Source organism: Notothenia rossii (assembly GCF_949606895.1).
Source record: "Notothenia rossii genome assembly, chromosome: 4".
Lineage (NCBI taxonomy): Eukaryota > Metazoa > Chordata > Actinopteri > Perciformes > Nototheniidae > Notothenia > Notothenia rossii.
Window position 1 is genome coordinate 16,468,955 of NC_136902.1, and position 14,784 is coordinate 16,483,738.

General features: G+C 38.1%; 1 protein-coding gene across 2 annotated transcripts; it reads left to right on the forward strand.

The window, feature by feature from the left end:
* The first annotated feature begins 499 nt into the window (after window positions 1-499).
* On the forward strand, window positions 500-9,019 carry abtb1 (ankyrin repeat and BTB (POZ) domain containing 1). Of its 2 annotated transcripts, none has more exons than XM_079676794.1 (12): window positions 500-896; window positions 2,338-2,400; window positions 2,491-2,546; window positions 2,678-2,822; window positions 3,307-3,466; window positions 3,571-3,616; window positions 4,331-4,447; window positions 4,552-4,664; window positions 5,256-5,354; window positions 5,450-5,617; window positions 6,174-6,374; window positions 7,147-9,019. In XM_079676794.1, the coding sequence occupies exons 4-12, from the start codon at window positions 2,788-2,790 to the stop codon at window positions 7,351-7,353; spliced, it is 1,146 nt and encodes a 381-aa protein (XP_079532920.1). In that variant the 5' UTR covers window positions 500-896; window positions 2,338-2,400; window positions 2,491-2,546; window positions 2,678-2,787; the 3' UTR covers window positions 7,354-9,019. The 2 variants fall into 2 exon arrangements, with proteins under 2 accessions (XP_079532920.1, XP_079532919.1); XM_079676793.1 differs by lacking the exon at window positions 500-896 and adding an exon at window positions 909-1,274.
* Window positions 9,020-14,784: the final 5,765 nt, after the last annotated feature.

The following is a 14,784-nucleotide window of genomic DNA, read 5'->3' on the forward strand; positions in this document are numbered from 1 at the left end:
GAAAATAAATGTTTAATTAAAGAGCAACTGTACATTTATTTTGGTTCAGTGTTTACCGTAGTAAACAAATGTTTTGCAAAAGGCTAATAGTGTTATCGAACGTGTGCTACATTCAAGTGACTGGCGTAAGCTCCAATATCCAGCGTTCTGTAGCCGTTAAAAACGACCTGACACTTTAGGCTATTCAAGTTATATATCTGCGGTTATAAATATAACAATACATTTAAGTTGATGTTGTTAGATTACATGTATACGTTTTAAACTCATGTAATATAAAAATAATAATACAGCGTTACATGACCTTTGAAGGAAAAATATAGAGAATAGTAAACGCTTGCTGTCGTGTGGATTCTTAATTTACCGTTTTCTTTGCACAGCAAGTGAAGTGAACACGCATTAGACACGTGACTACCGGACCACTTCCACTACAACACGGAGGAGGAACCCTGCAGACTGTCAACAACATTGCAACAGAGCTGACAGTACGGTACGTCCACACAGCAGCTTTAAAAAAATCTTCCAACGCTTATGGGAGTGACGTCACTTTGCCTCGCTTTTCGCCGAACTGCGTTGTGGGGAAGCGAAGCGAAGATTTACAGGATTTACACGATTTTCAGGATTCAAAAGTTGAGCAATGTTCAACTTTTGAAGCTGAGCTGGAAGCGTCAGCCAATCAAATCCCGTTTATGCAAATCTGACAGTACAAGCGCTAGCCATAGTAGCCAATCAAACCGCGTGCAAGCTGGGAGAGGCTGACCGCAGTTCATTTCCTCATATTCCAAACGAGAAATTACGGTAGCAAATCACCCGGTTCTTTACGACCAGAACTATTTACCGGGATACAAACCGGAGGAACCAGGCATGGAGGGAGGTGGCAGAGACAGTGTGTGAAACTGGTAGGTTTTCGCCTGTTTGGGGAGTTTATATATATATATATATTGCTCGCATAAAATCCCTGGTTTTTTTTGCTTTGTATGCCGGGGGCGGGAGATTCATGTGATTGGTTGTTGGTCGCGTTGTTTGCGAAAAATCCCCAAGCTCTCAGACACGCCCAGCTCCAAGATTTTCAAGATTTTTTCAAAGCTGCTGTGTGGACGTACCGTATGCAAACTTTTACAACATCGAGCAAATCCCGAAGCTACACAACGTCATCGCTGACCTGTCCTGCAGACAGGCCGTTTCAATGCATCACAGAGGACCGAAAACACCGCGGCGATCATGGATGTTTCCGATCTGTTTAGTAGTTGCAAAAAGGGCGACATTTTTAGAGTCAGGTAAACAACGGCTCAGCTGACGTTTTTGGCTTGGATGTGTTTGGTTGAGTGTTATGACTGCATTCGTATTCTGTTTTCCTAATTTCTGTCTTACAAAACATGTCTTATGTATTTGGCCTGCACTGCACGTTGTGCAGGTAAACTCTAAGCTAACTGCGTTGTTATTGCAAGGTACACATTGAGGTAAACACGGAAGGGTTGCTAACTTTAGCTCTTTATGACCCAGCTGGTAACTTTAGCTGTCGTTGATGTTTGTAAACCACTAGTATAGTTTGTTGATACAGCGTAGTTAAGATACTATCTGTCAGTGTTGGATGGCCTATTTACCAGACATGAATTAATGCTGTCCAGCGCCAAACCTTAAATCATTTAACATAAAAATAATGCTGATTTAAAAGCAATTTAATGCATAACCATATTTTAACTTAAACTGCTAGTGGCTACTTCTCTTTTTCAAATTCTATTTCCAACAGAAAAAAACTCTTACAATTTTTTTTTGTACAGATACAATGAACTAAATACCAACAAAATGTTGAGACTGAAGACGCAAAAACAAACTATCTGAGATCACTGTACATCTCTCTGCCTGCTGCTAATAAGCAATATTTAAAAGCTGCACCAAGTAACAACACCTTTTATATACCTGTTAACAGCAAGATATTTGATATTCTATCCAACCAGAGCCACAGAACATTAAACAGTCCCTCCTTATTTGGTGTTTTTTTTTTTCTTCTTTTTTTACAGACAAACCGACTGCAATTACCTGCTAATTATCAGTACAATACCTAGCTTAACTATCGAGATTTCCAAACTTGTTGGAACAAGGCGACAAACCAGCATAGAATAAAAAATGAAAATCAAAGTGGTCATCAGAAAATGCAGCTTTATAACAAATAAACCTTATGTTTTTAAAAGTATGCAGCCATGTGAAAAGTGCTTCCACCTTGCATTTTGCTGCAGTGTGATGCACCCTTTTGATTTTCTCTCAAAATGTTTGACATAACATACATTGTAGTCAGATTCTGGTTCGTCACTGTTAACACTTATTTATTCTCTCTTTCAGATACCTTGTTGAACAAAGAGATGTGGACCTCAATGTGAGAGATAACTGGGACAGCAGCCCTTTGTAAGTACAATTTAAGGAGGTAGTATAATTCTCTGGATAACACACAATCATTACACCTCCAACTTAAAATGTGAACACTTTGCTCCCCAGATATTATGCTTGTCTCTGTGGCCATGATGAGCTCGTCCAGTACCTGTTGGCTAGTGGTACGTTTGATTATGTAATGCAAACATAATAAAAGCATAAAACCGATATAGTGTGATATCAGCATTATAAATCACAGTGAAATAAATGTTCTGTAGTATAATCAGTTGTATTCTTTTTGCTTTGCGTTCAGGTGCTAGGTGTGAGGCCAACACGTTTGATGGCGAGAGGTGTTTGTACTGCTGTCTGAATGACTCTGTTCGACGCCTGCTCAAAGACTATAAGTGCATCACTGTGCGCGCCATGCAGCGGGATGATTATAACTACTTCCTGCACATGTAAGTTTGCCATTCATTTAAAAGAAATATATTCTCGAGTTAAAAGAAACAAGAAGAATGAACAGCAAAAGCACAGTTTAGTACCTTTTAAAGTTTGTCTTGAATCTATGGCTCCCACAGGATTGTTGACATCCACCTGGATTCATCTACTAATTTATAGACACATGCATTTTCAAGCATTTTGACTACCTGTGTTGTACATTTATTATCTTTTCAATGTACACAAGGCATCTATTGCACATATGTCCGTCCTGGGAGAGGGATCCCTCCTCTGTTGCTCTCCTCGAGGTTTCTTCCATTTTTCCCCATTAACTTTTGAGTTTCTTTAGAAGTTTGTTCTTGCCCGATGTGAGGGTCCAAGGACAGAGGGTGTCATATTCTGTACAAACTGTAAAGTCCACTAAGACAAATGTTAAATGTGTGATATTGGGCTATATAAATAAACATTGATTGATTGATAAATATTTGTGCTTTTGCTTTCCAGGTTACTGGAGCAGGGTTTACAGAGCGATGTCAAGTTCCTGGTTCATGGACAAATATTTACAGCCCACCGATGTGTTCTCAGTGCACGCTCAGAGTACTTCAGTGATATGTTTGAGACCAAATGGAAAGGGAAGAACCTGATCACACTCAAACATCCGTTGGTAGGTAGAATGATGTATTCTGTCTGATTCAATTAGATGTTTGTTGCTAATATACAAACGGCAGGCATATCTTGTGTATCCACATCTGTATGGTTTGATTTCAGGTGAACCCTGCTGCCTTTGGAGCCATCCTGCAGTATTCCTACACTGGTGAGCTGACAATATTTTGCCTTCTACATTATATTATACGATACGATAATACTTTATTGATCAAGACTGAAATTTGACTTGCATCACAGCAGCTCCATGTCCAACACCAACATAGACACATATCCAGACACAATACATGAAACACAAACAACGAACATTTAACATAATATCACAATTACTGAGAGAAAACATTTTCATTGGTCACAGTATTAAGACTTAGCAAGAAACTTTAGTCCGTCTGTTAGTTACAAATATAATTCTGAAATAGAGAGATATCCTTCATGATAAATACAAAAAACTATATTTTCCATAAACATTTTGTTTTTAATAGATTATTATTGTAACATGTAATTTGAACTTCATACAAAATAAGATTCAATTCAAGGTACCTTTCAATTATACCGTAGGTTTAGCATTATATTATGTCTGCATTATGACAATATTCAGGGGCCTATATGAACATGGAAAAGATGTCCTAATTCTTCCAATAATGATTTTAATGTAAGTGATGAGAGAAAAGGAACACAGTCCTTCATAGAGAAGGAAAAAATAAGCACTTTAAAGTCCAATATCATTAGAAATGTGAATACAGTCATGTTTACATACAAACTGCCATGCTTACTGGTCTACTTTATGTGTAGTCATGTCAAGCAGAACAATTGAAAAGTTCAAGAGTCAACATCTTTTCGTTCATCCTCTTTCCTTATGTTACAGGACGAATGGATATCGATATAAGCCTCGTGGAGGACTGCACACGACTAGCTAAACAGTGTAAAATGGAAGACTTTATCGAGGAAATGGAGAATAAATGCAAACAGTTGTATGAATTTGGTAAGAAAAGCTCTCTTGTTTCAGGTTCCTACCAAGGGTTTGACTTTTTCACTCTTTAGTTATGTGACGTCTGACCTGTCTTTTTGTCTTTCCTCACACTGCAGTATTCAACAAGCCAGGAATCTGTGTTAAAGTTCTCAGCCTGGAGCCTCACATCTCTCAACTTCAAGAGGAGATGGCTCAGTTAGCAGACTGTGCACTTCCCACTGATCTAAGAGTAAGGATACTTACTTAAAATCATATTTTAATGGGATAAAGGATCGGAGTCATCGGACCTCTGGATATGAAGTTATCAGAGAATAAAGCTAAGTTAGCGCCCTGTGTCCCCCAAACAGCGTCAGATAATGAACAAAGGCAAAGCAAGACACGTTTACTGATATAGCACCTTTTCAACACATGGCAATTCCAAGTGCTTTACAAAAATGAAATACATTAAGAGCATTAAGAAATAGTGCAGTGGAAACAAACACGTTACAAAAAAGGCATTTAAAAAGCAAAGAGAATACAATAAACATAAAACAAGCTAATTGATCAAATACAAGAATAACAGTTACAGTGCAGTGTAAGGAAAAAATCAAAGTCTTCAGCCTGGTTTAAAGAAGTAAGAGTTGCAGCGGACCTGCATGTTTCTGGTAGTTTGTTCCAAATATTTGGGGCATAACAAAATTCCCATGATCCAATGCTACCTCGTGCCGTCTTTTGTTATTGTTTTGATTGAGAGACCCCTACTTAGTGGCAGGAAATTACATAATGTGAGTTTAATAAGACTATTTTGACTTGTCTTTATCCTGTTGAATCTCTTGCCCAGGTTGGATTTGGTGAACTTCCCTTTAACGGAGTCGACCGCTTCCCTACCTATCCGGACATCTGCTTCAGAGTCGATGGTTTCGACTTTCTATGTCACAAGGTACTGCAACAAAGCTCACACAACATTCCTGAGGTATTTTACAAAACGCTTGTCATTCAAATGAATATTAAAGTTTTTATTGTGTGTGTCTCCAGGCGTTTTTCTGCGGACGTAGTGATTATTTTAAAGCCTTGCTGGAGGACCACTTCTGTGAGGGAGGGCAGCTGCAGTCCCAGCCCAGCACTCCAGTGATTACTTTACACAATATTTCCCATGAAATATTCATCCACGTCATGTATTACATCTACACTGATAACACGGAGGTTAGTGCACAATTTAAGTCTGATATCATTTTGTGGAATTCATTATCAAGGATGCAAATTTATAATTCGGTGAGAAAAATGGCTTGTGAGTGCACCAGACAAGGAGTCATAACAACAGACAAGCGAACAAAGGCATCACCTCCAGTTCATGGCTAACAAACTACCTACTGTTAGGTATAAGGCTTTAAAGAAATAAAAAGTGTGTGTGCATATAGGTGTGTCACAAATTATAGTTTAACTATATATTGTTTAATTATCGCTACATTATTTGATAGTAATACTAACTATTTTAAGAGCTGTTTTTGCTTTATTTCATATTAAATCCGTAATTTATTTTACACTTTTAAACTTTAGACATCTATAACCATTTTTATATTAACAATGGATCACATGAATACCCACTAAACAGTATGACAAGACTCTGAATGCTAATGCAGCTCCATGTCTGCTGGATGTATAACTAGGCAACTGAATGCTAACAGGTGGTTAAATGTTATGTTGACAGTTGTTTCCACGGTTAATGTTTAAAAATGGACTGATTATCTTTTATGTCCAGTTAATTACAGAGGATGTTTTTGATGTGCTGTGCGTGGCCGACATGTACCTGCTGCCAGGGCTGAAGCGTCTTTGTGGGAAGACTCTAGCAAAGACTATTTGTGAGGACAACGTTCTGTACATGTGGAAGATGGCAAAGCTCTTCCGTCTCTCTCGGCTTGAAGATCAGTGCACCGAGTTCATGGCCAAAATCATTGAGCGGGTAGGTCTCTATTTCCCCATGTTGAGACTGGAAAGGGCTTTATTTTGGCTCGATAACAACAGTGTCTGTCAAGTCACAGCGGGTGGCTCAAGGGCAAACAACACTACATGTCTTTATGTTGAATATGAACCTGGAGCCAGCAGCTGTTTAGATTCGTTTAGCATGAAGACTGAAGGCGGGGGAAAAAGTAACCGCTCCTGGCAAAGAATAGTTTGGCACCTAACTAACCATAAAACCAAATTTGGTTATTTTTACATTTTGGGTACAGTTTAAACAAACAAGATTAAATATCTACATTAGTGAGCTTTAGAGGGGCTAGTAAGCTGATTTTTCTCACCTTTGGACCGCGCATGCTAGTTGTTTCCAATTGTTTCCAGTCTTTATGCTAAGCTAACCTTGTTCTAGCTTTTGCCTTATACTAAGCAAACAGACATGAGAGTTCTGTCCACCTTCTCATCCAACTCTTAGCAAATACCATTTGGGAGAATTTCCAATTATGCTGAAGTATATCTTTGAATTTCTCCCATAAAGTTAACTAGCTTCTGAAGGACAGCAACAAGTAATGTTCTATGGTTTCAGAGGAGTGTCTCTCTACGGTGACCTTTGGCATAAGGATGTTTATTGATATACAAGGGACATGGGCGTTTTTGGCCATTCACAAACAATTGATACCTGCAAGCTAAAGTGGGTGTTCTGGGTGTTCTGGTTAGCCAGGTTCAGTCCCCCCCCCCCCCCCTCATAATGCACCTGTCTTACCTATGACCTTTCCCAGCTGGTGGAGCAGGACGAGTTTGCAGAGCTCATCAAAGAGGATGCTGCGTCGTTGGAGGAGCGACAGGAGACCGACTCCATCCCCGTTGTGGACGAAATCCGTTTCCACATCACCAGCAATGTGCAGACTTACAGCGCAATCGAGGAGGCCAATCAGAAACTGGAAGCCTTGGAGGAGCTGCTCACCAGCATCAATATTGAATGTTGAGGTGTTCTAGTTTGTGGCTGCCGCAGAGCTGGAAGTTTGTTTTTTTGCAAGGTGGATGCTTTGGGAGGAGGCATATGGTGGTGCAAACATCTGTAGAAAGAAAAAAACATATGTCTTTGAGTTTTTAAGTTTCATTTTATTTACAGTATATTGAACAGAATATATATTTTCAAAGGATGTTTTGCTGCGTTTTCAGCTATAGCTCAAATTATTCATTGAGTGAGATATATCAAAAGATACAGTACTTGGTGTAAAGTAGCAAGTTCTGCAAGATAAGTTGCAATATATTTATATATTATTTACACACAAATATCTTTCAATTACCAATGCATGGATTCAGAAGGTGCTACAATTTAGACGAGATGGTTATTTTAGTTATTTTAAAATGTACTTTGACCCCAGCAAAGTTCAGAACCAGCACTTTGTGAAATGTTATGTTTGTTCACTTCATACATCCAGAAATGTTTTTAAACTCTCAATCTTAATTTTAAGTTGAAAATATATTGTCATGATGTATTTCACGTGCTAAATGACAACTTTTATTTTGAATTTCACAGCACTATTTAACTAGTAACAATACTCCAGTGTGACACTTATTCCTACATTTATTGCCCATATTCCTGCACTTTGTTTAAGCCTTAATTTGAAAGAAAATTCCCCCTGCTGCTTGTATGACAGCAAGCCTCCCTCTCCCAGTGTGTGCTCAAAAAGAAATTCTGAAACTAAACTGTTTGCATGTAAAATCCACCATCAGCATAGGGAGGTTTTAAGGGTTTGTTTAAAAAAAATCGTAATATCCACTACTAAGTCACTATGCTTTTATATAAAATCTATAAATAACTGCTCTTGGGTTTGGCAATTAAAGGTAGCATTGCAAAAACCAGTAGTGTTGTATTCTTTTGTAATTTTTGACGTGTGCCATCTGGGTCCAATTGTACTCCACAGAGGACATCCTGGGCTTTTCAAACATATGAAGTGGGGGTGTGGCTTTGAAAAAGATAATTTCATTGTATTTCAAAATGGTGTCCATCAACACAAGCACTATTTATAGAAAGATAAATGATACGTTTGTAATTTTGTAATTACCAGTGTTGTGAGTTCAATATTTTTTATGAATTATAGTAAGGGAACATCTTAGGAGTTAGTGTAGTGAGTTTTCAGAGCAGTGTAAATCTTATTCGACCTACAACTAAATGTTTTTATGAATGTCCTCTGAGGAGGACATGGGGATTTGCTAACTTTTTATTTCCCCCATTTTACACCACTATGGGCCAAAACTAACACTTAGGTTTCTGTAGGGTTCATGGCAGATTGATGCAGTGGGAAAACATACATCAAGTGTCAGATGTATCTCTGCATTTCAAAAAAGGATGGAGTACTACAAATGAGGGCTCAATATTTGTTGCATTGAGTTGATAATAATAATAATAAATGGAATTTATAAAGCGCCTTTCACGGGACCCAAGGTCGCTCTACATTGTGGACAGACAATGAGGACCGAACAAAACAAGAAAAAAATTAAATAAAGGAAGCCATGATGTGCTCTAATGTTGTCTAAATGTACTTGTATATTAATGTTGTTTGTATACTATGTTTCGCATAACTAACACCCGATGTCCTCTACAAAGGACACACAATGAAACAAAAATAAAAAAATATATTTTAAGTTTTTGTTAGTCATTATGTTTATACCACCCTAAAGACTTGTGTGATCCAAAAAAAAAAGGAAATTTGAAATTGGCATGTATAACCTCAAAGTAATGGACGCAACCCAATGTGCTCCACAGAGGACAACAATTCATGGGTGGGTCTCTGGAGAATATATCATTAATCACTTTTTTATATATTGTAAGTCTGTAGGTCCTTCTAATACTTTGGAAATAATTGACATAACATGTTTAACAGAGAGTCATGCCATGGATGATCACTTTATTTAGCGCCATCATGTGGTTAAAATGTAATGTTGATATTGCCAATCCTTGCTCATTGTTATTTACACACCAACCTTTACTTTTGGGTGACCACTGAATGAGGTAATGCTGAAAAATACTATACATTAGAACCACATTGTAGTGTGTAGAATGTTAACATGCTCAAATAAGATGGAGAACACAGGGAAACCACACACATGCTTCCCATCCATGTTAGCTTACTAGTGTTAGCATTTAGCTCAAAGTTTACAAAGCTGTTAGCATGGTTAAATAGAATTTATATTTGATATTCAGGGCTTTAATAGCAACAAACACCAATTTGTAATGAAAATGTATAACATTAGTGGAGAAATGTCTACCTTCGTTTTTATGCGGCTTTGTTTAGGCCACTCCAGTTTTTCCAAAGTTAAACACTTGTAGCTCTTTAGTCCACAGTTCAGCCATTGTTATGGTGAAAAGCTATGGTGAAAACAGGTGTTGAATCTATGAATGTATGTTTTAATATCAAGTTTAGGAAGGCACCTACAGATGGCGCCATTTCTCATCTTATCATCCTTGAGGTTGTTGTGAGTTGACTCAGAAATACATCTCCTCGTGCCTTGTGAGAAACAAATGAATCCATCACCCATGTCTCTCTATTCATGGTTACATGTTATGAAAGGGGCCTTTTAACAATGGTCCATTTTTCAAATCAGTGATTTATGTCAAGGCCACAAAGCTGGGAAGAAAGGCAGTAAATAAGGTGCTGTTGCATGTTTGCAGGGATAGAAAGTTGTTGGCCTGTGTACTTGCCCTATGGTTTAAAAATGAGCGTCCTGGTGGGCTTCATTACCCGTGTTTCAAAGACTCTTGGAGGGGAATACAAATCTGTACGTCACCTTAATGGACCCCTGAGGTGGGTGAGCTCAAATCCCAGCAGAGCTGCCATTAAAAGACATTAGGGTGCAGACGTGCAGTTCAACTGAAACACTAACACCATCTGTAAGAAAACAAAACCTTTGGCTTTCAGCCCAGTATCTTGAGGGCTTACATGTTTAATAATACAAGAATAAAAAACACAATTACTTATTACCGCTGCAAGCCTCCTTTGCAAATGTTGTAATGCTTGTTGCTAAGCAGCTCAGAGGAGTTTTAGTCTTGGGTGGGAAAGTCCAGTTTACTGCTGCTGTGTCAAATGGCTATTTATGCAGTGTACAGGAGGAACATATATATATTTCTCGTGGTTTTATTCAATTTCCATGGAAACTGTGTCTACAAGTTGATTTACCGTTTCTATGATAACAGCTTGGTGCCTCAGTTTGTTCCCATTTAACAACTCCACATCCCTACAGGGGCCCCAAGTCCGTGCAGTATACAATGAAGCTTGGATAGTAGCGTGACTTTGACTATACAACTGCAGTTTTTTTGTCATCGTTAGTGGAATTGAGCTACAACTACTGGACATTAGTTGTTATAAAATGTTGGTCATTCATAGTCTCCAGAGGATGATTTGATTTTATCGCTACCAATACCCCTGGGCTGAAATATGTGGGTTTCATGAAATATATTGAATGCCATGAATTGTGTTTTGACATTTAGAGTTCATAGAGGATCAACCAGAATAACTTTTGTAATTCCTTGACTTTGCCCCTGTGCCACCAGAAGGCCAAATTCTTAAAGTATCAACTCAACATGGTTGCCAGAGGATGAATCACAAGTGAAATGTCTTAACAGCTATTGAATTAAATGTTGTACACCCAGTAATGTCACCTTCAGGATGGTTGGTAATTACTGACATGTCAATCTTCTAAACTTATGATTTTGTTTTCCATGACTTGATTGCACAACTGATTTGTTGTCAGTTAACATAACTAAAACCTAAATCTTATAGTCAGTTTTTTCTTAACACAGTCCCAAAAACATTATTTGCAGCCCCTCAAGCAGTTAATCAGATTGTCCCTTGTCCCTTTGCCCTGTCTAACACTATTTTTCTTGAATAGTTCACACTGGAAGCCCTCTCCTGATACACATCTAACATTACTGGCAGACAATGATTTATGGATAATTATTTGTTCTCTGCTAGTATGACGCTGACATTATGATTGTCTTTTACATGTTTTGATGTCACACACCAGACACCTACTAAATGCAGTTCAAATAAACATTTCCTCTTTAGATTATTTGCAACATACTGGCATGCCTGACCTCTGAATATTGTATTACTGCTGGGACAATGACTTACATAGTGACTTACTAAAACTATAATTTCTTTTTTCCTGAGTCATGATTTCTATCTCTATTGTGTGTCGTTTGCATTCCTTTAACATGTATTTACACTGAGGACTTGTATCTGTTTTTGTATGGAACAAATTCCAAAACATCTTGAAGAGAGTATATCTCTCTGCTCTTGACTCATGTCACTGTGTCACTCATTGAGACTTCACTGTGACTCTCGTCTCCTTATACAGGAATCTGCAAGGGCAAACATATTCTGTTCAATTGTAGAACCTATTCCTTTAAACTTCTAATATTAAAGGTTATATATTGTTATATGTCTGGAGTTTGTTTGATTCCTGAATGTGCACTTTAACACTCCCATAGTATGGTTCTGCTGTTTTTATAAAAAAAAAAATTCTAATTGTATTTGGTCATCGGTTCAAACTTGTTGAGGTGGTTTCCTTTTTTTTAGTCTTTGCTGTGTCATTGAAAGGTTTATTTCAAGTGCTATATGGAGGACATATTACATACGTACAAAACATGCAGAGCTAAGAAACTCATACCATCTGTCTGACTTCCTTCCTGGAACAAACATGCTCATTTTAACCATGACATTCTTCTATATGTGGCTCACATGTAGGATTATTTACATTTGGAACAGATGGAGAAGACTGCAGGTGGGCCAACATAAAGCCAATAACATGATGCAAGTAAGATGTGTTAGTAGATATTAATTCAACTATTTTATATTCAATCGTTATTCAATTTGATGCTGCTTCTACTATACCTCACTGCTTTTCAGATATTTGTATTGTAGTTGTTACTCCATTTAGTAAAGTCTTCCGCCGTGCCTTTATTTAATAGCTAAAGTTGGTAATTTTGTTACAGAATTTGCAAGAGAAGTACAGAAACATTTTACTTAGGTGTCAGACTAATAGATTTTTTTTTGCTGAAAATTCCACGAAATACAATCATGATTCATAAATAAAAATAAAACACAGAAAGAATTTCACAATATACTGTATTTACATGAGTGTATAAAATACATAATTTTGAAATGAAGTAAACCAAGGGCCTGAATACTTCTACCATTTGTGGATCTATAATCTCTTGTGTTTCCTAGGAGCATATAGCCTACTTTGACCATGTTTACATTTATTTATTCTACAATTTATTAAATTGAGCCTTAGTACAACATCTGTCTTAAAGGGGATGATTTATGACAGCACTGCACATTTGCGACCTTGTCCCTGAGTATTTCTATGTCCTCCCAGGAAACAGAAAACATAACTCACTGCGGCTGTCACCGCCAATATCCTAATTTGTTAGTAGTTGGGGATTACCACCTGAGAGAGAGAGAGAGAGAGAGAGAGAGAGAGAGAGAGAGAGAGTCGTAAACCCATACTTAGCCAGAGACTGACCTGCACAGCTCTAGCTCATTTTCCAACTCCCCCACTCCGTCCTATACCCCACTTTTATATTTATACGGATAAATTTAAACATGTAAAAAAATACTGTATGATTCACACAACATACACCTAGATACTGTATTGTATTGTACTGTAGTGTCAGTCCAAGTTCGGCACAAAAGAAAGGCTGCTCTTACATGTCAATAGACAGGTTTAGAGACTTAAGACATGGGCAAGTGTTGTGCCCAGCCAGCCATTATGTAAGAAATGGCACAGCGAAGACTACACGCCGGCTAAAGTGAATGATAGGTTCCCGCCGAGAAGATCTCTTTAAAGGATTGCCATGAAATGAGAGAGGCTGAGCAGCCAGTCCCTCTCCCCCACATTTCAATAGACATGTCATGCATATATCAGGCTGAAGATGCCTATCAGTTTAATAAATACTGATTCAAGTTTAAAGCGTCACAACCTGGTATTCTGATTATCTCCCTGCTCTGCGTGGAGGCTCTTCTTAGAAGTGTGTGACAGTCAGATGCTTACACTTAACATAGCCAAGCTAATATGGGATTAAGCTTTACACACATGCACACTTGACGTAATAGCTGCCAGGACACAGACAAGCAGGGGAGCAGTGGTCTTATTAGTCAACTTTGTGAATGACGATTGACTCTCTAAGAAAGCTGAGTAAATATATCTGGCCAATACGTTTGCTTATAACACGAACAATGCATCCTGCAGCAGGAAAACATTTGAATGGTTTATTTGTCCAATGTGTGTCCCAGTGTTCATTTTATCCTTTGCGTTGTGTCTGTCTTGTTTGTTGCTATACACTGAAATGTTATGCTCCATTAAAGGTGAGTCACAAGGTTGCCAGAAGAGATCACAGCCAGCTCTGCAGATATACAAACAGCGTCTGCATGTGAGGCAGGATTACACTGTGACCATGTGACTGGTCTGCCCTTAGCTGGACCTCTAACAAAAGACACGCTAAATCTATCCAGCACAACAACCACCGGCCTTAAACTCCCTCAAATAAAACATTCAGTGGACCTCAATGAATCAATGCATCAAGCTGCTGCAAAGGAGACAAAGCAGAAAGCAGAGTGTAAGGTTCTCTCTTTTTTTATTTGGTATTTGTAAATTATACCAACAATGAAATAAGAAATTAAGAACAAGCACCAATGTATGATAATTGAATTACTAAGGCCTACTTCACTAGGATGTTCCAACATAACATTTCCCAGCTGGCATTTTCATCAGTCAACCATAATGTATATTTTTTAACTGTATTAATCTAACCAAAGTTTCAAAATGTGAAATAAACCCTTAAATGATCTTTTCAGCTCATTTAAACTGACTCAACAAGCGGTGAGGTGACGCAGTAAAGAGCTTTGCTGATATAGCTTGGGACAAGATGCATGATCTCTAAACATGATTATGGCCATATGAGCATTGAAAAACAGCCATGTTTCAAGCAGGATTCTATCATAAATGATCAGGATGTTTACTCTGTGGGCTAGCCTGCTATTGTAACTTGATACTAGTCAGATAAAGCTTTCTCTCCCCTGCAGTTGTTCAGCTACTTTAGATTCAAGGTTGGTCTTTGTCAAAGTTACAAACCGTGAGCGTCCAAACTTGAATTTGTTTTCTCTTTCCTGTTTCCTGGCCATTTTGCCCCCTGCACCAGAAAGCAGTTGTCCTGCTGACAGAGGTTTTGTTCTCTGTGAGGAGAAACCATCACCGAAACTCAAGGGGGCTGGGTGGCTTTGAAACACACTTTGCTTTTCAACACTGACATGAAATGTTGCTCCGAAGGCCAATGAGGAAATGTGCACGTAAACACAGCATTGAAATAAGGAACAAGCAGTCCGTTCCTTTTTGAAGTTTGATAAGAG

Coding starts and splice junctions, on each gene's coding strand:
- abtb1 (XM_079676793.1), top strand. CDS start 1,219: ATGGATGTTTCCGATCTGTTTAGTAGTTGCAAAAAGGGCGACATTTTT. Junction 1,275..2,337: donor GGCGACATTTTTAGAGTCAG/GTAAACAACGGC, acceptor TCTCTCTTTCAG/ATACCTTGTTGAACAAAGAG. Junction 6,375..7,146: donor TGGCCAAAATCATTGAGCGG/GTAGGTCTCTAT, acceptor GACCTTTCCCAG/CTGGTGGAGCAGGACGAGTT.